Below are 23,135 nucleotides of genomic sequence, written 5' to 3' on the forward strand. Positions count from 1 at the left end.
CATAGGGGCTCTTTTCTGGATGAATTAAAGATGAGTAAAGTTGTATTCTGCTTTCATCTTACGTCCTTCTCTATCCCAGTTGCAGCAGTTCATGAAATATCAAAAGCCCTGATAGCATTTGCTCATAGCATTTGTTTATCCAACCTTCAGAGACTCTGTTCTTTGAGAAGTTTTAAGAATATCCTTAAGAAAAGCATCTTTGTCTCCTTATCAGGTAAAAATGCTAGGTGTTCTAGATCACTGAGGGGTGATTCCTGGTCCAGTGTCTATAATCTCCAAGCCTTCCTATCGGAATGCTTTACCCTTGGACTTTTAACAATTCAATTCAACCGTGGTACCATGATAGCTCTGTTGGTAAAGAATTCGCCTGCAATGCAGGAGACCCCAGTTCAATTCCTGGGTTGGGAAGATCTGCTGGAGAAGGGATAGGCCACTCTCTCCAGTATTCTGGCCTGGAGAATTCCATGGACTATCTAGTCCATGGGGTCACAAACAGTCACGACTGAGCAACTTTCAGTTTCATGGTACCAAAATGTTTGCCTGTGCTGAGGCATGGAATACCCTGTGCATTTAGTCATTTTCTCTCCTTGGAAAATTGTAGTCCCCAGAGGACTGAGGAGCAACAGTCTCGGGAGCAGGGCAGGAAAGGGAATTTTAAAAAGGCAACTGTAACCCACTCTTTTGAATGGGTCTGGGATAAAGATGGGGTAGGACACTGGACAGGGCAGTTTGCACAGGTCCAAAGGTCAGTCTTGCAGTTCAGTTTGTTTCAGAAAATTCTCATTTACAAAGACTACCTGGCAAATTCCTGGTGGCCAAAGCTTTGATTCTTTATCCTGGATGTGACTTAAAATTTCTACTGAGGCTAAAATGAGTCACACACACTTGTGGAGTAAAAGTAGAGCCAGGCGCAAGGCATCATGGCATCAATACAAGGTGTGAATTAGTCTTGGACAAACATCAGGTGAGTAACTGAGTATTTCTGGTCATGGAATTCCTGTGTTTCCTAGTTGCACATTAAGCCTGTGTTGGAGTAGCAGGATAACCCCTTTTAAACCTGCACAAGAGAGCAGTCTTCAATATGTTGTTGTTGTTGGTGTTCAGTCACCAACTCAAGTCCAACTCTTTGAATCCCATGGACTGCAGTATGCCAGGCTTCCCTGTCCCTCACCATCTTCTAGAGTTTGCCCAAGTTCATGTCCATTGAATCGGTGATGCCATCCAACCATCTCATCCTCTGTCACCCTCTACTCCTTATGCCTTCAGTCTTTCCCAGCATCAGGGTCTTTTCCAATGAGTCAGCTGTTCACATCAAGTGGTCAAAGTATTGGGACTTCAGCTTCATACTTTAGTGGAAGATTTCTTCTGCGGGGAAATTTCTTTCCCTCCTTGCCTGGTAAAAAAGACTGAATTGGGAGCAAAGTAATGAAATAAGCTTGCATCAACCAGAGTCTGAGAGAGAAATCGCACTGAGATAATAATTATGGCTGCAGAGGAGGGCTGGAAATAAGAAGAAGGCAGTAGTCTACAATTTGTATGTGCCTCGAGCATTGGCTATAATGTTGTTCTCTGTGGAGGTATGATTTTGGCATTTTCTTCAGTCCTCTAGTGGTGAACCCAGCTAGGGAATACACAGGGGCTTTGGAGCTCTTTCAGCAGAAAGCAGAGATTCTTGCGATATCAGTCTTCAGCACTCCCTGACTTCCGTGTGCAAACAGCATCACCCTCCCTAAACTGAGATGTCCCCGTAAAAAAGACTGTCTAAAGAAGATCAGAGCAAGACCTGCTCTATCAGCTGAGTACATACATGACACATGCAGAGACTGGTGCAAACAAAAGCAATCTGGGCCCAAGGGAGCTACTGTCGTCTGTATACCAGATACCAGACAACCATCCACAGACCTCTTGCACTAGCTCAAGTAGCAAGATACCCACAGATCATGAAGAAGAAAAGGAAGTGAGACTCACCGGTTGATTCGCAGAGTGGAGCTGGGAGAGAATTCAGCAGAGATCCGTCAGTACGGGGTGGCAAATCCCAAACATACCTAAAGTTTAACTCCCCCGAGGATTTGCCCAACAGCTCACCTTCCTTTCCTTGTGCCCTTCCTCTCTCCTTTTTCTCTCTGTCCTTCTCTTTTTCTCTCCTTATCACTTTATTTTTCTATCCCTTCCCTGCCCTGCTTCCTTCCTCCTTTCTCTCTATTCCTTTTCCCCTATTCCACTTCAATCACCTGCCTACAAAATGACACACAGTTCTGTTTTGTTATCAAAATTTCCAATAGTTTCTCTCATCTGTGATTATGAGATGGTGTTTTTGTTCTGTAACTACTTAGTGACTTCCATCCTCAAGTGCATCATCCTCACCTTGTCTCTCAAAAGTCTGATGATCCAGCTCTAAAGACTTGCTGACTCATCAGCAAGGAGAATGGATGGGGTCATACGTAAGACATAATGCCCTTTTATTTGACAACTTCAGAGCAGAGGAGGGTTAAGCCCAGAGAAAGAATTCAGATTTCTCCAAAGATTCTCTTATCTCTCAAGAATTTACCATATATAGCATATGGTTAAAAATGGAAAATTCTGGGGTAAATGTAGGCTTTGTAGTTAGGTGATGTTGATTTGAATCCTGGCTCTTCCTCCTATGAGCTGTGTGACTCTGGGAAAAACATTTTACCTCTCTGTGCTTTAGTTTCCTGTAAAATAGAGATAATAATAAACCTACCTCACAGAGTTATGTGAAGGTTAAATGAGTTGATATCCACAAAATGCTTAAAAGAATGTCTGGAATTCATCTAGCATTCAGTAAATTTTATCTCACTATTACTATCTATTTTGGCCCAGTTTACTCTGAGATGCCTACAGTTTTAGATTAAATGTTTATTTGAAAAATTAGTTCCTCAGGTACAAGAAGGTAATCAATGAGGGCTAGCATAGAAATATCAATAACCTCAGATATGCAGATGACACCACCCTTATGGCAGAAAGTCAAGAGGAACTCCAAAGCCTCTTGATGAAAGTAAAAGTGGACAGTAAAAAAGTTGGCTAAAGCTCAACATTCAGAAAATGAAGAGCATGGCATCCGGTCTGATCATTGCAGATGGTGACTGCAGCCATGAAATTAAAAGATGCTTACTCCTTGGAAGAAAAGTTATGACCAACCTAGATAGCATACTGAAAAGCAGAGACATTACTTTGCCAACAAATGTCCGTCTAGTCAAGGCTTTGGTTTTTGCAGTGGTCATGTATGCATGTGAGAGTTGGACTGTGAAGAAAGCTGAACGCCGAAGAATTGGTGCTTTTGAACTGTGGTGTTGGAGAAGACTCTTGAGAGTCCCTTGGACTTCAAGGAGATCCAACCAGTCCATTCTGAAGGAGATCAGCCCTGGGATTTCTTTGGAAGGAATGATGCTCAAGCTGAAACTCCAGTACTTTGGCCACCTCATGTGAAGAGTTGACTCATTGGAAAAGACTCTGATGCTGGGAGGGATTGGGGGCAAGAGGAGAAGGGGATGACAGAGGATGAGATGGCTGGATGGCATCACCGACTAGATGGATGTGAGTCTGAGTGAACTCCAGGAGTTGGTGATGGACAGGGAGGCCTGGCATGCTGCGATTCATGGGGTCACAAAGAGTCGGACATGACTGAGTGACTGAACTGAACTGAACTGAGCATAAAAATTACATTTTATTTACTCATCAATACAACAAATAATTTTGAGTGCTTACTGTATGTCAGGCCTTGTACATTGCTCTTAGGTTGCAGGAGTGACCTTGAATGACAATCTTTTCCATTAAGAAATTTATATTATAGTGGATGAGATTCAATTATAAAATAAATATGGGCTGATTAATGTTGAAGTTTGACAGAAACAACAAAATTCTATAAAGCAATTATCCTTCAATAAAAAAAAATAAATATGCAACATGATCTCAGAGAATGGTCAGTGTTATATGAAAAATAAAACACAAAAATGAGTTTCAGAGTATCTTGGGATGGTCTTGACTATTTATATAGATGTCAATTGAGTAGAAACATGAGTGAAATTAGAGAGCAGACCTTCTGAATATTGGGGGAAAAAACATTCCTGGCAGAGAAACAGTAAACAAAAAGACCTCAAGAGGAAATGAGCTTGTTCAAGGCAGAATGAGAAGGCAGGTGCACCTGGAACTGTCTAGTTGAGGGAGAGAGTGGTTGATATTTTTGTGTGAGAAGTAAGCCAGGGCCAGTCACAGAAGGCTTGGTGGACTTGGTCATAGCTTTCGATTTTGTTCATGATGTAATTCGGGACCGTGAACAGTTCTGACTTGATATCCATTTGTAAAATCACTCTTCCACTGTAGCAAAACTACAGACTTGCAAGAAAAACAGGATGAAAATCAATGGGAATTTAGTCTGGAAGAATGAGGATGGTGGCTTGGGTTAGGCAGTACTGGTTGGGCTGTGAAGGGGACAAATTTCAGTATAAGTTTGGAGGTAGAATCAATAGGAATTACTTGTGGATTGAATATAAAGTATAGAAGAAAGAGGAATTAAGTGTATCTAGGTGATTCAATATCACAGTAATCCAAGCCTATGCCCCAACCAGTAATGCTGAAGAAGCTGAAGTTGAATGGTTATATGAAGACCTACAAGACCTTTTAGAACTAACACACAAAAAAGATGTCCTTTTCATTATAGGGGACTGGAATGCAAAAGTAGGAAGTCAAGAAACAACTGGAATAACAGGCAAATTTGGCCTTGCAATACGGAATGAAGCAGGGCAAAGATTAATAGAGTTTTGCCAAGAGAATACACTGGTCATAACAAACACCCTCTTCCAACAACATAAGAGAAGAATCTACACATGGACATCACCAGATGATCAACACTGAAATCAGATTGATTATATTCTTTGCAGCCAAAGATAGAGAAGCTCTATACAGTCAGCCAAAACAAGACCGGAAGCTGACTGTGGCTCAGATCATGAATTCCTTATTGCCAAATTCAGACTTAAATTGAAGAAAGTAGGGGAAACCACTAGACCATTCAGGTATGACCTAAGTCGAATCCCTTATGATTATACAGTGGAAGTGAGAAATAGATTTAAGGGACTAGATCTGATAGATAGAGTGCCTGATGAACTATGGAAGGAGGTTCATGACATTGTACAGGAGACAGGGATCAAGACCATCCCCATGGAAAATGCAAAAGAAGAAAAATGGCTGTCTGGGGGGGGGGGGTGGTGGTGCTTACAAATAGCTGTGAAAAGAAGAGAAGCAAAAAGCAAACGAAAAAAGGAAAGATATAAGCATCTGAATGAAGAGTACCAAAGAATAGCAAGGACAGATAACAAAGCCTTCCTCAGCGAACAGTGCAAAGAAATAGAGGAAAACAACAGAATGGGAAAGACAAGAGATCTCTTCAAGAAAATTAGAGATACCAAGGCAATATTTCATGCAAAGATGGGCTCGATAAAGGACAGAAATGGTATGGACCTAACAGAAACAGAAGATATTAAGAAGAGGTGGCAAGAATACACAGAAGAACTGTACAAAAAAGATCTTCATGACCCAGATAATCACGATGGTGTGATCACTGACCTAGAGCCAGACATCCTGGAATGTGAAGTCAAGTGGGCCTTAGAAAGCATCACTACGAACAAAGCTAGTGGAGGTGATGGAATTTCCAATTGAACTATTTCAAATCCTGAAAGATGATGCTGTGAAAGTGCTGCACTCAATATGCCAGCAAATTTGGAAAACTCAGCAGTGGCCACAGGACTGGAAAAGGTCAGTTTTCATTCCAATCCCAAAGAAAGGCAAGGCCAAAGAATGCTCAAACTACTGCACAATTGCACTCATCTCACATGCTAGTAAAGTAATGCTCAAAATTCTCCAAGCCAGGCTTCAGCAATACATGAACCATGAACTTCCAGATGTTCAAGCTGGTTTTAGAAAAGGCAGAGGAACCAGAGATCAAATTGCCAGCATCCACTGGCTCATTAAAAAGCAAGAGAGTTCCAGAAAAACATCTATTTCTGTTTTATTGACTATGCCAAAGCCTTTGACTGTTTGAATCACAATAAACTGTGGAAAATTCTGAAAGAGACGAGAATACCAGACCACCTGACCTGCCTCTTGAGAAACCTATATGCAGATCAGGAAGCAACAGTTAGAACTGGACATGGAACAACAGACTGGCTCCCAATAGGAAAAGGAGTACGTCAAGTCTGTATATTGTCACCCTGCTTATTTAAATTCTATGCAGAGTACATCATGAGAAATGCTGGGCTGGAAGAAGCACAAGCTGGATTCAAGATTGCCAGGAGAAATATCAAAACCTCAGATATGCACACGACACCACCTTTATGGCAGAAAGTGAAGAGGAACTAAAAAGCCTCTTGATGAAAGTGAAAGAGGAGAGTGAAATAGTTGGCTCAAAGCTCAACATTCAGAAAACTAAGATCATGGCATCTGGTCCCATCACTTCATGGGAAATAGGGAAACAGTGGAAACAGTGTCAGACTTTATTTTGGGGGGCTCCAAAATCACTGCAGATGGAGACTGCAGCCATGAAATTAAAAGACGCTTACTCCTTGGAAGGAAAGTTATGACCAACCTAGATAGCATATTTAGAAGCAGAGACATTACTTTGCCAACAAAGGTCCATCTAGTCAAAGCTATGGTTTTTCCAGTGGTCACGTATGGCTGTGAGAGTTGGACTGTGAAGAAAGCTGAGCACCAAAGAATTGATGCTTTTGAACTGTGGTGTTGGAGAAGACTCTTGAGAGTCCCTTGGACTGCCAGGAGATCCAACCAGTCCATTCTAAAGGAGATCAGTCTTGGATGTTCAGTGGAAGGACTGATGCTCAAGCTGAAACTCCAGTACTTTGGCCACCTCATGCGAAGAGTTGACTCATTGGAAAAGACTCTGATGCTGGGAGGGATTGGGGGCAGGAGAAGAAGGGGACGACAGAGGATGAGATGGTTGGAAGGCATCACCGACTCAATGGACATAAGTTTAAGTGAACTCCAGGAGTTGGTGATGGACAGGGAGGCCTGGCGTGCTGCAATTCATGGGGTTGCAAAGAGTTGGACACGACTGAGCGACTGAAATGAACTGAACTGAGGAGATTACTAGGAAGAACGGTGGTGATGTTTACAAAAATGGAAGAATGGTAGAGAGAAATAGGTTAAGTTCCATGGTGGTAGTGGTGGTTCACGTAAATCAAAGGATCTATTTGGACATGTTGAGATTAAAATACATATTAGACAGTTGGATAGCAGTTGAATATATGCAAGGTGTTCAAAAGTGAGATCAATGTTGGATAAGTAACAATTTAAAGATGTTTAAAATGGTGCATAAAATGACTAAAGTATATAACTTGGGGAAATGAGTATGGATGGATAAAAGTCTATATGCCAATCTTAGGAAAGTCAAACATTTTGAGATCAGTAAAGCATCCGGTATTAGGTTAGAAAGAAAACAAACAGAATATAATATTAAGAAGCCAAGTGGGAAAATATTTCCAGAAGTTGGAATGGTCAACTATGGTCTGAGATGTTGAATAAAATGATAAATAAAAATTGAATACTGGGTGAAGCAACATAGAGGTGGTTGATGATATTAATCAGAGCAGTTTTAGTGGAGTGGTAGAGGCAAAGATTGATTCAAGTGGAATCAAGAAAGGATAAGGAAGAACTATAAGGACCTAAAACTGTTTAACAATATCCAAGGGTTAGGAAGAGTTCACTCTAAAAGGATTGAGGACTTGAGGGAATTTTTTACATGATAGAAATATTCTGTACATTGATTGTGGTGATAGTTACATGACTCCAAACCTTTGTCAAAAATCAAAGTCCAGAGAGGCGGTCCTAAGATGGCAGACGAATAGGATAGGGAGACCGCTTTCTCCCCACAAATTCATCAAAAGAACATTTGAGTGCCAAGCAAATTCTACAGAACAAGTTCTGAATGCTGGCAGAGGACATCTGGTGCCCAGAAAAGCAGCCCGTTGTCTTCAAAAGGAGGCAGGACAAAATATAAAAGTTAAAAAGAGAGACAAAAGAGGTAGGGACAGAGATCCACCCTGGGAAGGGAGTCTTAAAAAAGAGAGAAGTTTCCAAACACCAGGAAACACTCTCTCCTGTGGGTCTGTGGTGAGCTTTGGAATCTCAGAGGGCAAAATAACAGGGAGGAAAAATAAATAAATAATTAAAACCCATAGATTATGTGCCCAACAGCCACTCCCAGCAGTGCAACAGCCCAGACGCTCGAATCCCCCACTAGCAAGCGAGGGAGAGACAGGGAGGACCAGGGGGCATTGCTTAGGATAGGGACCAGGCCTGAATGCCCTGAGGGCAATCTGAGGGAACTAGCTTGAGATAGCAACCCAGACTGTGGTTGCTATCCCACAATCCCACGAAAAGCCCTAACCACCGCCAGGCACGCTCACAAAACAAAGGACTGAGCAGAGCTATCCGGCTGCAGACCGGCCCATCCCCCACCAGAGACAGGCAGGCAAGGGTAGCCAGAGCCGGAAGTGGGCAATTGCGGTCCCAAAGAAGCATCCTATACCAAACTGCAGGCAGACTTCATTGCTAACCAAGACTTCTTGGGATTCTGGACTGTCGACATCCGCTGGGAGGGTCACAGCCAGAATCAGCTTACCAGAAGAGAGAAGGCATGCCCGTTGTACACTCGAAAAAACCGAGCAGCTGGGACGGGGAAGGGGATAAGTCTCAGCCTTCAACTGGGGGCGACTACTCGCGCCAAGGACCTGGCAACATGAGCTGCTTGGACCTGGGACGGGCGCAAAACGCAGGCCCAACCAAGTCTGCACCATTGTAGAGTACCCTAGAGCCTGAACCTGAGTGGCTTCGACCTGGGAAGTGCATGCAAACCAGGGCCAACATCAGACAGTTCCCAGCAGAGCAACCTAGAGTCTGAGCAGTGTAGACTGGGAAAGCACACACGCTGTGAATGGGGGCAAACCCAGTGTGGCAGAATCACTGTGAACACACGCCAGTGATATTTGTTTGCAGTGTTCCTCCCTCCCCAAAACACGACTGAACAAGCAAGCCTAAAAAAAAGTGACTACCACCGTTCCGCTTGTGTCAGGGCTGAAATTAGACACTGAAGAGACCAGCAAACAGAAGAAGCTAACATAAACAGAGGGAACCGCTTTGGAAGTGACAGGTGGAAGTCCTGTAGTTAGCACCGACTACACAGGAAGGGGCCTATAGACCATGAGAAGTACAAGCCGAACCAAGGAACTATCTGAAAATTAACTGACCCCACACTGTCCACAACAGCTCCAGAGAAAGTCTTAGATATATTTTAACTATAATCATTTTTTAAATTAAAAATTTTTATTTTATTTTTTTGTTATTTTTAAGTCCCCATTACTCCTTTAATTTTCATTTTTATAACCTATTACCCTGCAAAAAAAAAAAAAAAGAGAAAGACCCTATTTTTAAAGCAAACTTCATATATATATATATATATATATATAATTCTGTGACTTTGTGTTTTCTTTGTTTGTTTGGTTTTTGTTTTTGTATTTTTTAATATTGTATTTTTGAGAATCTAACCTCTACTCAAGATTTTTAATCTTTGCTTTTTGGTATTTGTTATCAACTTTGTACCTTTAAAAACCCAATCTTTAGGACCCAGTTTTACTTGGGAATGAGATCACTGGCCTGATTGCTCTGTCCCCCTTTTGACTCTCCTTTTTCTCTACCATGTCACCTCTATCTCCCTCCTCCACCTTTTCTTCTCTGTCCAATGGGGTGAATCTCTTTGTGTGTTCCAGGCTGTGGAGAACACTTAGGGAACTGATTACTGGCTGGATCTGTCTCCTTCTGATTCCCCCTTTATCCTCCTGGCCACCTCTGTCTCCTTCCTCCCTCTTCTCTTCTCTGTAACTCCGTGAACATCTCTGAGGGATCCAGACTGTGGAGAGCACATAGGGAAGTGATTACTGGCTAGCTTGCTCTCTCCCCCTTGATTCCCCCTCTTCTCCTCCTGGTCACCTCTATCTCCCTCCTCCCTTTTCTCTTCTCCATGTAACTCTGTGTACCTCTCCGTGTGTCCCTCACTGTGGCGAAACTTTATACATCATTAACCTAGATGTTTTATCATCAGTGCTGTATAGATGGAGAAGTCTTGAGGCTACTGTAAGAATAAGACTGAAAACCAGAGGCAGGAGGCTTAAGTCCAAATCCTGAGAACACCAGAGAACTCCTGACTCCAGGGAACATTAATCAATAGGAGCTCATCAAACGCCTCCATAACTACACTGAAACCAAGCACTACCCAAGCTCCAGAGCAAGACATACCACGCATATTCTCCAGGAACATAATCCTGAGCCTCAATATACAGGCTGACCAAAGTCATACTAAACCCATTGACATCTCAAAACTTATTACTGGGCATTTCATTGCACTCCAGAAAGAAGAAATCCAGCCCCACCCACCAGAACACTGACACTAGCTTCCCTAACCAGAAAACCTTGACAAGCCACCAGTCCAACCCCCTCCCCCTCACAGCAAGGAACCTCCACAATAAAGAGGAACCACCAACTGCCAGAATACAGAAAGGCCACCCCAAACACAGCAATATAAACAAGATGAAAAGGCAGAGAAATACCCAGCAGGTAAAGGAACAGGATAAATGCCCACCAAACCAAACAAAAGAGGAAGAGATTGGGAATCTACCTGATAAACAATTCCAAATAATGATAGTGAAAATGATCCAAAATCTTGAAAACAAATTGGAATTAGAGATAAATAGCCTGGAGACAAGGATCGAGAAGATTCAAGAAAGGTTTAACAAAGACCTAGAAGAAATATAAAAGAGTCAATATATAATGAATAATGCAATAATTGAGATCAAAAACACTCTGGAGGGAACCAACAGTAGGACAACATAGGCAGAAGATAGGATAAGTGAGGTAGAAGATAGAATAATAAATGAAACAGAGAGCATAAAAGAAAAAAGAATTAAAAGAAATGAGGACAACCTCAGAGACCTCTGGGACAATGTTAAACACCCCGACATTCGAATCAAAGGAGTCCCAGAAGAAGAAGACAAAAAGAAAGACCATGAGAAGATACTTGAGGAGATAATAGTTGAAAACTTCCCTAAAATGGGGAAGGAAATAGTCACCCAAGTCCAAGAAACTCAGAGAGTCCCAAACAGGATAAACCCAAGGCAAAACACCACAAGACACATATTAATCAAACTAACAAAGATCAAACACGAAGAACAAATATTAAAAGCAGCAAGGGAAAAACAATAAATAACACACAAGGGGATTCCCATAAGGATAACAGCTGATCTTTCAATAGAAACTCCTCAGGCCAGAAGGGAATGGCAGGATATACTTAAAGTGATGAAAGAAAATAACCTACAGCCCAGATTACTGTACCCAGCAAGGATCTCATTCAAATATGAAGGAGAAATCAAAAGCTTTACAGACAAGCAAAAGCTGAGAGAATTTGGCACCACCAAACCAGCTCTCCAACAAATGCTAAAGGATCTTCTTTAGACAGGAAGCACAGAAAGGGTGTATAAACTCAAACTCAAAACAATAAAGTAAATGGCAACGGGATCATATTTATCAATAATTACCTTAAATGTAAATGGGTTAAATGCCCCAACCAAAAGACAAAGACTGGCTGAATGGATACAAAAATAAGACCCCTATATATGTTGTCTACAAGAGACTCACCTTGAAACAAAGGACACATACAGACTGAAAGCGAAGGGCTGGAAAAAGATATTCCATGCAAATAGAGACCAAAAGAAAGCAGGAGTAGCAATACTTGTATCAGATAAAATAGACTTTAAAACAAAGGCTGTGAAAAGAAACAAAGATGGACACTACATAATGATCAAAGGATCAATCCAAGAAGAAGATATAACAATCATAAATACATATGCACCCAACATAAGAGCACCACAATATGTAAGACAAATGCTAACAAGTATGAAAGGGGAAATTAACAATAACACAATAATAGTGGAAGATTTTAATACCCCACTCACACCTATGGATAGATCAACTAAACAGAAAATTAACAAGGAAACACAAACTTTAAATGATACAATAGACCAGTTAGACCTAATTGATATCTAAGGACATTTCACCCCAAAACAATGAATTTCACGTTTTTCTCAAGCACACATGGAACCTTCTCCAAGATAGATCACACCCTGGGCCATAAACCTAGCCTTGGTAAATTCAAAAAATTGAAATCATTCCAAGCATCTTTTCTGACCACAATGCAGTAAGATTAGATGTCATTACAGGAGAAAAATTATTAAAAATCCCAACATATAGAGGCTGAACAACACGCTGCTGAATAACCAACAAATCACAGAGGAAATCAAAAAATAAATCAAAATATGCATAGAAATGAATGAAAATGAAAACACAACAACCCAAAACCTATGGGACACTGTAAAAGTAGTACTAAGGGGAAGGTTCATAGCAATACAGGCTTACCTCAAGAAACAAGAAAAGAAGATGGCGGAGGAGTAGGACGGGAAGAACACTTTCTCCCCCACAAATTCATCAAAAGAACATTTAAGCGCCGAGTAAATTCCACAAAACAACTTCTGAATGCCGGCAGAGGTCATCAGGCACCCAGAAAAGCAACCCAAGTCTTCAAAAGGAGGTAGGAAAAAATATAAAAGACAAAAAAAGGGACAAAAGAGGGAGGGACAGAGTTCCGTCCCAGGAAGGGAGTCTTAAACAGAGAGAAGTTTCCAAATACCAGGAAACCTTCTCACTGCCGAATCTGTGCCGAGCCTTGGACGCACAGAGGGCAACATAACAGGGAAGAAAAATAAATAATTAAAACCCACACATTGCGAGCCCTATGGTAACTCCCCCAGCGGAGAAGCAGCACAGACGCCTGCATCCGCCATTAGCAAGCGGGGGCTGGGCAGGGAGGCGCGGTGCGGGCTGCATCGCAAGAATCTGGCCTGAATACCCCGAGTGCTATCTGAGCGAAATAATTTGGGCTAGCAAACCAGACTGTGGGATATCTACCACGGGAAAAGCCAGCCCTAACCTATGACACCGCCAGGCCCGTGCACAGAACAAAGGACTGAACAGAGATAGCCGGCGGCAGACCATCCCCCTCCGGTGACAGGCAGCCAGAGCCGGAAGGGGACAATCGCAGCCCCAGAGAGACATTATCTATAAAACTGTAAACAGGCTTCTTTGCTAACTAAAACTTCTTGGGGGTCTGGACGGTCAACATCTGCCTGAGAAGGTGTGCCGGTGCACAACTAGATAACCGAGCGGCGGGGAGGCGATAAGTCGCAGCAATCGCGCGCGCAAAACACCTCATCACCTGAGCTGCTCGGATCTGGGAAGGGCACAAAACGCAGGCCCAACCGAGAGTCTGTGCCTCTGAGGACTACCCGGGTGCCTGAACCTGAGCGGCTTGGACCTGGGAAGTACAGGCAGCCCAGGGCCGGCCGCGGATGGTTCCCAGTGGAGCAACCTAGAGCCTGAGCAGTGTGGGCAGAGAGGCTACACGCGCCGTGAACGGGGGGCAGACCCAGTGTGGCTGAGGCACTGCAAGCACACGTCAGTGTTATTTGTTTGCAGCATCCCTCCCTACCTCCCCTCAGCGCGACTGAACAAGTGAGCCTAAAAAAAAAAAAAAAAGTGTCCTCCACCGTCCCCTTTGTGTCAGGGTGGAAACCAGACACTGAAGAGACCAGCAAACAGAAGAAGCTATAACAGAGGGAACCGCCTTGGAAGCTACAGGCAATAGATTAAAACCCTGTGGTTACTACCATCTACATAGGAAGGGGCCTATAGATCTTGAGAAATATAAGTCGGACCAAGGAACTAGCCAAAAATGAACTGAACCCACAATACTCAACAACAAAACCGGAGAAAGTCCTAGATATATTTTTACTATTTGTACGATCATTCTTTCTTTTTTTTTTCAATTATTTTTTTAATTAAAAAAATTTTAAGTCCTCTATTATTCCTTTAATTTCCACTTTTATAACTGATTACTTTAAAAAAAAAAAAAAAAAAAAAGAAGACCCTATATTTTTTTTTTAAAGCAAACTTCATATATATATATATATATTTTGTAATTTTGACCTTTTTTTTTTCCCTTATTGTCTTTAACATTGTATTTTTGAAATTCCAAAGTCTACTCTAGATTTTTAATTTTAGCTTTTTGGTATTTGTTATCAATTTTGTACCTATAGTTTTTTTTTGTTTTGTTTTTATATAATTTCTGTGACCTTTTTTTTTTTTTTTTTTTTTTCTTTTCCTCTGTTTCTTTCTCTTCTTCTTTTTAATAACATTGTATATCTGAAATTCCAAACTCTACTCTAGATTTTTAATTTATGCTTTTTGGTATTTGTTATCAATTTTGTACCTGTATTTTTTTTTTTTTTATAATTTATATGACTTTGTTCTTTTCTCTCTCTCTCTCTCTCTTTCTTTTTCTTCTTCTTTTTTTAACATTGTATTTTTGAAATTCCAAACTCTACTCTAGATTTTTAACTTTTGCTTTTTGGTATTAGTTATCAATTTTGTACCTATATTTTCTTTATAATTCTTGCGGCCTTGTTTGTTTTTGTTTGTTCCTTTTTTCTCTCTTTCTTTTCCTTCTTTTCTTTAACATCGTATTTTTGAAATTCCAAACTCTACTCTAGATTTTTAATTTTCGCTTTTATGTATTTGTTACCAATTTTGTACCTTTAAGAACCCAATCTTCAGTACCCATTTTTCACTAGGGAGCGAGATTACTGGCTTAACTGCTCTCTTTCCCTTTGGACTCTCCTTTTTCTCCACTAGGTCGCTGGTGTCTCCTCCCTAACCCCTCTCTACTCTACCCAACTCTGTGAATTTCTGTGTGTTCCATATGGTGGAGAACACTTAGGGAACTGATTACTGGCTGGATCTGTCTCCCTCCTTTTCATTCCCCCCATTTATCCTCCTGGCCACCTCTGCCACCTTCCTCCTTCTCTTCTCTGTATAACTCTGTGAACAACTCTGAGCGGTCCAGTTGTGGAGTCCACATAAGGAAGAGATTACTGAATAGCCCACTCTCCCTATTGATTCCACCTTATCTCATTCAGGTCACCTCTAACTCCCTCCTCACTCTTCTCTTCTCCATATAATGCTGTAAACCTCTCTGGGTGAAACAAGTTTCAGGGCAAGACATACCAAGCAAATTCTCCAGCAGCAAGGAACACAGCCCTGAGCTCCAAGATACAGGCTTCCCAAAGTCACCCCAAAACCACAGACATCCCATAACTCATTACTGGACATTTCATTGCACTCCATAGAGAAGAAATACAGCTCCACCCACCAGAACACCGACACAAGCTTCCTTAACCAAGAAACCTTGACAAGCCACCTGTACAAACCCACACAGAGCGAGGAAATGCCACAATAAAGAGAACTCCACAAACTGCCAGAATACAGAAAGGACACCCCAAACTCACCAATTTAAACAAGATGAAGAGACAGAGGAATACCCAGCAGATAAAGGAACAGGATAAATGCCCACCAAACCAAACAAAAGAGGAAGAGATAGGGAATCTACCTGATAAAGAATTCCAAATAATGATAGTGAAATTGATCCAAAATCTTGAAATCAAAATGGAATCACAGATAAATAGCTTGGAGACAAAGATTGAGAAGATGCAAGAAAGGTTTAACAAGGACCTAGAAGAAATAAAAGAGAGTCAATATAAAATGAATAATGCAATAAATGAAATTAAAAACACTCTGGAGGCAACAAATAGTAGAATAACAGAGGCAGAAGATAGAATTAGTGAATTAGAAGATAGAAGGGTAGAAATAAATGAATCAGAGAGGATAAAAGAAAAACGAATTAAAAGAAATGAGGACAATCTCAGAGACCTCCAGGACAATATTAAATGCCACAACATTCGAATCATAGGGGTCCCAGAAGAAGAAGACAAAAAGAAAGACCATGAGAAAATACTTGAAGAGATAATAGTTGAAAACTTCCCTAAAATGGGGAAGGAAATAGTCACCCAAGTCCAAGAAACCCAGAGAGTCCCAAACAGGATAAACCCAAGGCGCAACACCCCAAGACACATATTAATCAAATTAGCAAAGATCAAACACAAAGAACAAATATTAAAAGCAGCAAGGGAAAAACAACAAATAACACACAAGGGAATTCCCATAAGGATAACAGCTGATCTTTCAATAGAAACTCTTCAAGCCAGGAGGGAATGGCAAGACATACTTAAAGTGATGAAAGAAAATAACCTACAGCCCAGATTACTGTACCCAGCAAGGATCTCATTCAAATATGAAGGAGAAATCAGAAGCTTCTCAGACAAGCAAAAGCTGAGAGAATTCAGCACCACCAAACCAGCTCTCCAACAAATGCTAAAGGATATTCTCTAGACAGGAAACACAAAAACGGTGTATAAACTCGAACCCAAAACAATAAAGCAAATGGCAACGGGATCATACTTATCAGTAATTACCTTAAATGTAAATGGGTTGAATGCCCCAACCAAAAGACAAAGACTGGCTGAATGGATACAAAAACAAGACCCCTACATATGTTGTCTACAAGAGACCCACCTCAAAACAGGGAACACATACAGACTGAAAGTGAAGGGCTGGAAAAAGATTTTCCATGCAAATAGGGACCAAAAGAAAGCAGGAGTAGCAATACTTATATCAGATAAAATAGACTTTAAAACAAAGGCTGTGAAAGGAGACAAAGATGGTCACTACATAATGATCAAAGGATCAATCCAAGAAGAAGATATAACAATTATAAACATATATGCACCCAACACAGGAGCGCCGCAATATGTAAGACAACTGCTAACAAATATGAAAGGAGAAATTAACAATAACACAATAATAGTGGGAGACTTTAATACCCCACTCACACCTATGGATAGATCAACTAAACAGAAAATTAACAAGGAAACACAAACGTTAAACGATACAATAGACCAGTTAGACATAATTGATATCTATAGGACATTTCATCCCAAAACAATGAATTTCACCATTTTCTCAAGTGCACATGGAACCTTCTCCAGGATAGATCACATCCTGGGCCGTAAATCTAGCCTTGGTAAATTCAAAAAAATAGAAATCATTCCAAGCACCTTTTCTGATCACAATGCAGTAAGATTAGATCTCAATTACAGGAGAAAAACTATTAAAAATCCCAACATATGGAGGATGAACAACACGCTGCTGAATAACCAACAAATCACAGAAGAAATCAAAAAAGAAATCAAAATTTGCATAGAAACTAATGAAAATGAAAACACAACAACTTAAAACCTGTGGGACACTTTAAAAGCAGTCCTAAGGGGAAAGTTCATAGCAATACAGGTATACCTCAAGAAACAAGAAAAAAGTCAAATAAATAACCTAACTCTACACCTAAAGCAACTAGAAAAGGAAGAAATGAAGAACCCCAGGGTTAGTAGAAGGAAAGAAATATTAAAAATTAGGGCAGAAATAAATGTAAAAGAAATGAAAGAGACCATAGCAAAAATCAACAAAACCAAAAGCTGGTTCTTTGAGAAGATAAATAAAATTGACAAACCATTAGCCAGACTCATCAGGAAACAAAGGGAGAAAAATTAAATCAACAAAATTAGAAATGAAAATGGAGAGATCACAACAGACAACACAGAAATACAAAGCATCATAAGAGACTATTTTCAGCAATATATGCAAGTAAAATGGACAACTTGGAAGAAATGGACAAATTCTTAGAAAAGTACAACTTTCCAAAACTGAACCAGGAAGAAATAGAAAATCTTAACAGATCCATCACAAGCACAGAAATTGAAACTGTAATCAGAAATCTTCCAGCAAACAAAAGCCCAGGACCAGACGGCTTCACAACTGAATTCTACCAAAAATTCAGAGAAGAACTAACACCTATCTTGCTCAAACTCTTCCAGAAAATTGCAGAGGAAGGTAAACTTCCAAACTCATTCTATAAGGCCACCATCACCCTAATACCAAAACCTGACAAGATGCAAAAAAAAAAAAAAAAAAAGAAAACTACAGGCCAATATCACTAATGAACATAGATGCAAAAATCCTTAACAAAATTCTAGCAAACAGAATCCAACAACATATTAAGAAGATCATACATCATGACCAAGTGGGCTTTATCCCAGAGATGCAAGGATTCTTCAATATCTGCAAATAATCAATGTAATACACCACACTAACTAATTGAAAAATAAAAACCATATGATTATCTCAATAGATGCAGAGAAATACTTTGGCAAAATTCAACATCCATTTATGACAAAAAAAAAAAAAAAAAAAAAACCCTCCAGAAAGCAGGAATAGAAGGAATATACCTCAACATAATAAAAACTATATATGACAAACCCACAGCAAACATTATCCTCAATGGTGAAAAATTGAAAGCATTTCCCCTAAAGACAGGACAAGACAAGGGTGCCCACTCTCACCACGACTATTTAACATAGTTTTGGAAGTTTTGGCCACAGCAATCAGAGCAGAAAAAGAAATAAAAGAAATCCTTATTGGAAAAGAAATAAAACTCTCACTGTTTGCAGATGGTATGATCCTCTACATAGAAAACCCTAACGACTCCACCAGAAAATTACTAGAGCTAATCAATGAATACAGTAAAGTTGCAGGATATAAAATTAACACACAGAAATCCCTTGAATTCCCATACACTAACAATGAGAAAACAGAAAGAGAAATTAAGGAAACAATTCCATTCACCATTGCAATGAAAAAATAAAATACTTAGGAATATATCTACCTAAAGAAACAAAAGACCTATTTATAGAAAACTATAAAACACTGGTGAAAGAAATCAAAGAGGACACTAATAGATGGAGAAATATACCATGTTCATGGATCAGAAGAATCAATATAGTGAAAATGAGTATACTACCCAAAGCAATCTATAGATTCAATGCACTCCGTATCAAGCTACCAACGGTATTTTTCACAGAGCTAGAACAAATAATTTCACAATTTGTATGGAAATATAAAAAACCTCGAATGGCCAAAGCTATCTTGAGAAAGAAGAATGGAACTGGAGGAATCAACCTGCCTGACTTCAGTCTCTACTACAAAGACATAGTCATCAAGACAGTATGGTACTGGCACAAAGACAGAAATATAGATCAATGGAACAAAATAGAAAGCCCAGAGATAAATCCACACACCTGTAGACACCTTATCTTTGACAAAGGAGGCAAAAATATACAACGGAGAAAAGACAAAAGCCTTCAGAATGGGAGAAAATAATAGCAAATGAAGCAATGGACAAGGACTTAATCTGAAAAAATATACAAGCAATTCCTACAGCTCAATTCCAGAAAAATAAACGACCCAATCAAAAAATGGACCAAAGAACTAAACAGACATTTCTCCAAAGAATTCAGATAGCTAACAAACACATGAAAAGATGTTCAACATCACTCATTATCAGAGAAATGCAGATCAAAACCACAATGAGGTACCATTTCACGCCAGTCAGAATGGCTGTGATCCAAAAGTCTACAAGCAATAAGTGCTGGAGAGGGTGTGGAGAAAAGGTAACCCTCTTACACAGTGGGAATGCACCAACTAGTACAGCCACTATGGAGAACAGTGTGGAGATTCCTTAAAAAAAAAAAAAAAAACTGGAAATAGAACTGCCATATGACCCAGCAATCCCACTGCTGGGCATACACACTGAGGAAACCAGAATCGAAAGAGACACATGTACTCCAATGTTCATTGCAGCACTGTTTATAATAGCCAGGACATGGAAGCAACCTAGATGTCCATCAGCAGATGAATGAATAAGAAAGCTGTGGTACATATACACAATGGAATATTACTCAGCCATTAAAAAGAATACATTTGAATCAGTTCTAATGAGGTGGATGAAACTGGAGCCTATTATACAGACTGAAGTAAGTCAGAAAGAAAAACACCAATACAGTATACTAAAAGATATGCAGATGACACCACCCTTATGGCAGAAAGTCAAGAGGAACTAAAAAGCCTCTTGATGAAAGTGAAAGAGGAAAGTGAAAAAGTTGGCTTAAAGCTCAACATTCAGAAAACGAAGATCATGGTGTCTGGTCCCATCACTTCATGGCAAATAGATAGGGAAACAGTGGAAAGAGTGTCAGACTTCATTTTTTGGGGCTCCAAAATCACCAGATGGTGACTGCAGCCATGAAATTAAAAGACGCTTACTCCTTGGAAGGAAAGTTATGACCAACCTAGATAGCATATTCAAAAGCAGAGACATTACTTTGCCAACAAAGTTCCGTCTAGTCAAGGCTATGGTTTTTCCAGTGGTCATGTATGGATGTGAGAGTTGGACTGTGAAGAAAGCTGAATGCCGAAGAATTGATGCTTTTGAACTGTGGTGTTGGAGAAGACTCTTGAGAGTCCCTTGGACTGCAAGGAGATCTAACGAGTCCATTCTAAAGCAGATCAGTCCCGGGTGTTCTTTGGAAGGACTGATGCTAAAGCTGAAACTTCAGTACTTTGGCCACCTCATGTGAAGAGTTGACTCACTGGAAAAGACTCATGCTGGGGGGGATTGGGGGCAGGAGGAGAAGGGGACGACAGAGGATGAGATGGCTGGATGGCATCACCGACTTGATGGACATTAGTTTGAGTGAACTCCGGGAGATGGTGATGGACAGGGAGGCCTGGCGTGCTGCAATTCATGGATTCGCAAAGAGTCAGACACGACGGAACGACTGAACTGAACTGAACGGAACGCATATATGTGGAATTTAGAAAGAAGGTAACGATAACCCTGTATACGAGACAGCAAAAGAGACACAGATGTTTTGAACAGTCTTTTGGACTCTGTGGAAGAGGGCGAGGGCGGGATGATATGGGAGAATGGCATTGAAACATGTAAAATATCATATGTGAAACGAATCGCCAGTCCAAGTTTGATGCATGATACAGGGTGTTTGGGGCTAGTGCACTGGGATGACCCAGAATGATGGGATTGGGAGGGAAGTGGAAGAGGGGTTCAGGATGGGGAACACATGTACACTCATGGCAGATTCAAGTCAATGTATGGCAAAACCAATACAATATTATAAAGTAAAATAAATAAATTAATTCATTTTAAAAATTAAAAGTTTAGATTATAAAAAAAATCAAAGTGCATCAAAAACTGAATCTTACTACAAAGAAAATTAACAACGAATTTTAAAAAGAAAGTATGGGAGGATGCCAGGTAAAGATAGCAACTCACTGAAAACTATAAAGGGATACATTGAATCGTGAAGCAAATGGAGGTCACATTTCTATGATTTTAAAATAGAAGGTATTATAACATATTTGTATATTTATAGGAAGAGCCCAGGATGGAGAAACATTTTGATGATGGAGCCAGGGAGTCTGGGCCCAATGCACAAGTGGAGAGTCCTGCCTTCAATAGGATGAGGGAAAATATATCCATAATAGGGGGAGAAAAGGCACAGTATGTAAACACAGAGGTGGGCAGGTTGATAGATACTGCAGTGGGAAGATGAAGAAATTTCCTTTTGATTGCTTTTCTTTTCCTCAGTGTTCTAAATTAAGAGCAACAAGAGAAAAGTTTGAGGAGAAAGGAGGGAGTATGAGGAAGTGGTCATCAAGAATGGAAGAGCTTTGACTCCAAAAGAATAGGATTGTGTGGCACCTCTGATAGCCACCTAAGATTGGTGTACTATGTTTAGAAAAAAATAAAAGCAGCAAGATTGTGCCTTTTGTTTCGGGTCACATTCAGTTGCTCAGGCACAGGTGTAAAGCATGCAGAAAAGAATGTTAGTCAGAAGAGCACTATGGGTAAAAGAGGTGATTATGTATTTAAGAGTATTGTGATGAAATCTGTGAAGTGAGGACACAGAGTGTACTAATTTACAATGGAAAAGTAAGACTGGGGAGTGGAAGGCACGTTGAATATGGAGCATTAGACAAAGTGAGCTGGAAATATGCTGTAATTGGATGGGAAGGTGGATGCTGAAATCAGACTTTGGAAGTGGGACAGTTGTTGGTAATCACAAGTTTTGGGGTTTGATGGTAGAAATAGGGGAAGCCAAGGAAGGATGGGGGCTTCCCTGATGGATCAGATAGTAAAGAATCTCCCTGCAATGTGGGAGACCCAGGTGATTCTTGGATCAGGAAGATTCCCTGGAGAAGGGAATAATTACCCACTCCAGTATTCTTGCCCAGAGAAAGAATTCCATGGACAGAGGAGCCTAGCAGGCTACAGTCCATGGGATTGCAGAGTCAGAGACAACTGAGTTACTAACACACAACACAGGAAGAAAATATAGAAATCATTTTAATGATAAGAAGGGAAAGAGACTAAGAGGCCAATTTGTTGTATGAATTATCTTTGTGGCTATCAAAACCATCAAGAACAAAGTCAGAATCAATAGAGGAAAGAAAGACAGAAAGTGAACACTTGCTATGAGATAAAAAATAAAATGGCAGTTTTCTTCCAAAATCTGGCTCTCCATTATCTATAACTTTCTGCCCAGCTCTGAGCCCTCAGTGGGGAGTAAAGCTCTGAGCACACCTGACTATCACTGGGCAGAAACTCAGTCCTGAGAAACCCCAAATCTTCAGAAGGCAGGGCGCTAGGGGATAGAATCCCACACCTTTCTCTGAGTTGTCCTACTCACCACAGATCAACAGCAGAAGCCTCAGGAACATGAGGACCAGGTTGGGGAGTGGACATGGAACTGAAGGTACTGTCTCATCAAAAAAGAATTCATCTTAGAGTGAAGAGGATGTGGCTTGTCAGAAGTTTGAGGAAGTCAGGATCAGAAGTCACATGATCGGAAGCACACATGTACAGAAATAGAAGGAACAAGAGTCTCCTGAGAGCCACTCTATTTCGTCTGCTCTGGAGGTCAAGAAGATTAAATACACTCCTGTTTATAGTTTGGTTCTATTTCCAAATTTTGAAGACAGTGCATATTAATACATCAGCACCTTCTTTAAGAACTCAGGTAGCTTAAAGTAAATTTCCCAAAGGCAGATTCTGACTGATGGGCATCTCATCAGGCAGTGGTCCTGCTGAAATTCAAATGGCATGTTTGTCACCTTTGGTAAGTGTGTCTTCTCAACCATAT

The 23,135-nt window shown here is 40.5% G+C and overlaps 1 protein-coding gene across 2 annotated transcripts in view; it reads right to left on the bottom strand.

Moving 5' to 3' along the window:
- The window catches only part of FCRL1 (Fc receptor like 1), a 33,084-nt gene extending 10,267 nt beyond the window's left edge, over nucleotides 1-22,817 (bottom strand). Inside the window, exons 1-2 of one of the 2 annotated variants that reach the window (XM_070365680.1) lie at nucleotides 22,683-22,817; nucleotides 1,969-1,989 (exon numbers count right to left, since the gene is read on the bottom strand). In XM_070365680.1, coding sequence (XP_070221781.1) covers nucleotides 1,969-1,989; nucleotides 22,683-22,713 — 52 coding nt within the window. In that variant the 5' untranslated portion in view covers nucleotides 22,714-22,817. The remainder of the gene's footprint in view (nucleotides 1-1,968; nucleotides 1,990-22,682) is intronic. The other variant, XM_070365686.1, reaches the window with a different exon arrangement.
- Nucleotides 22,818-23,135: the final 318 nt, after the last annotated feature.

The sequence above is a fragment of the Bos mutus genome, chromosome 3, assembly GCF_027580195.1.
Source record: "Bos mutus isolate GX-2022 chromosome 3, NWIPB_WYAK_1.1, whole genome shotgun sequence".
In the NCBI taxonomy this organism is placed as follows: domain Eukaryota; kingdom Metazoa; phylum Chordata; class Mammalia; order Artiodactyla; family Bovidae; genus Bos; species Bos mutus.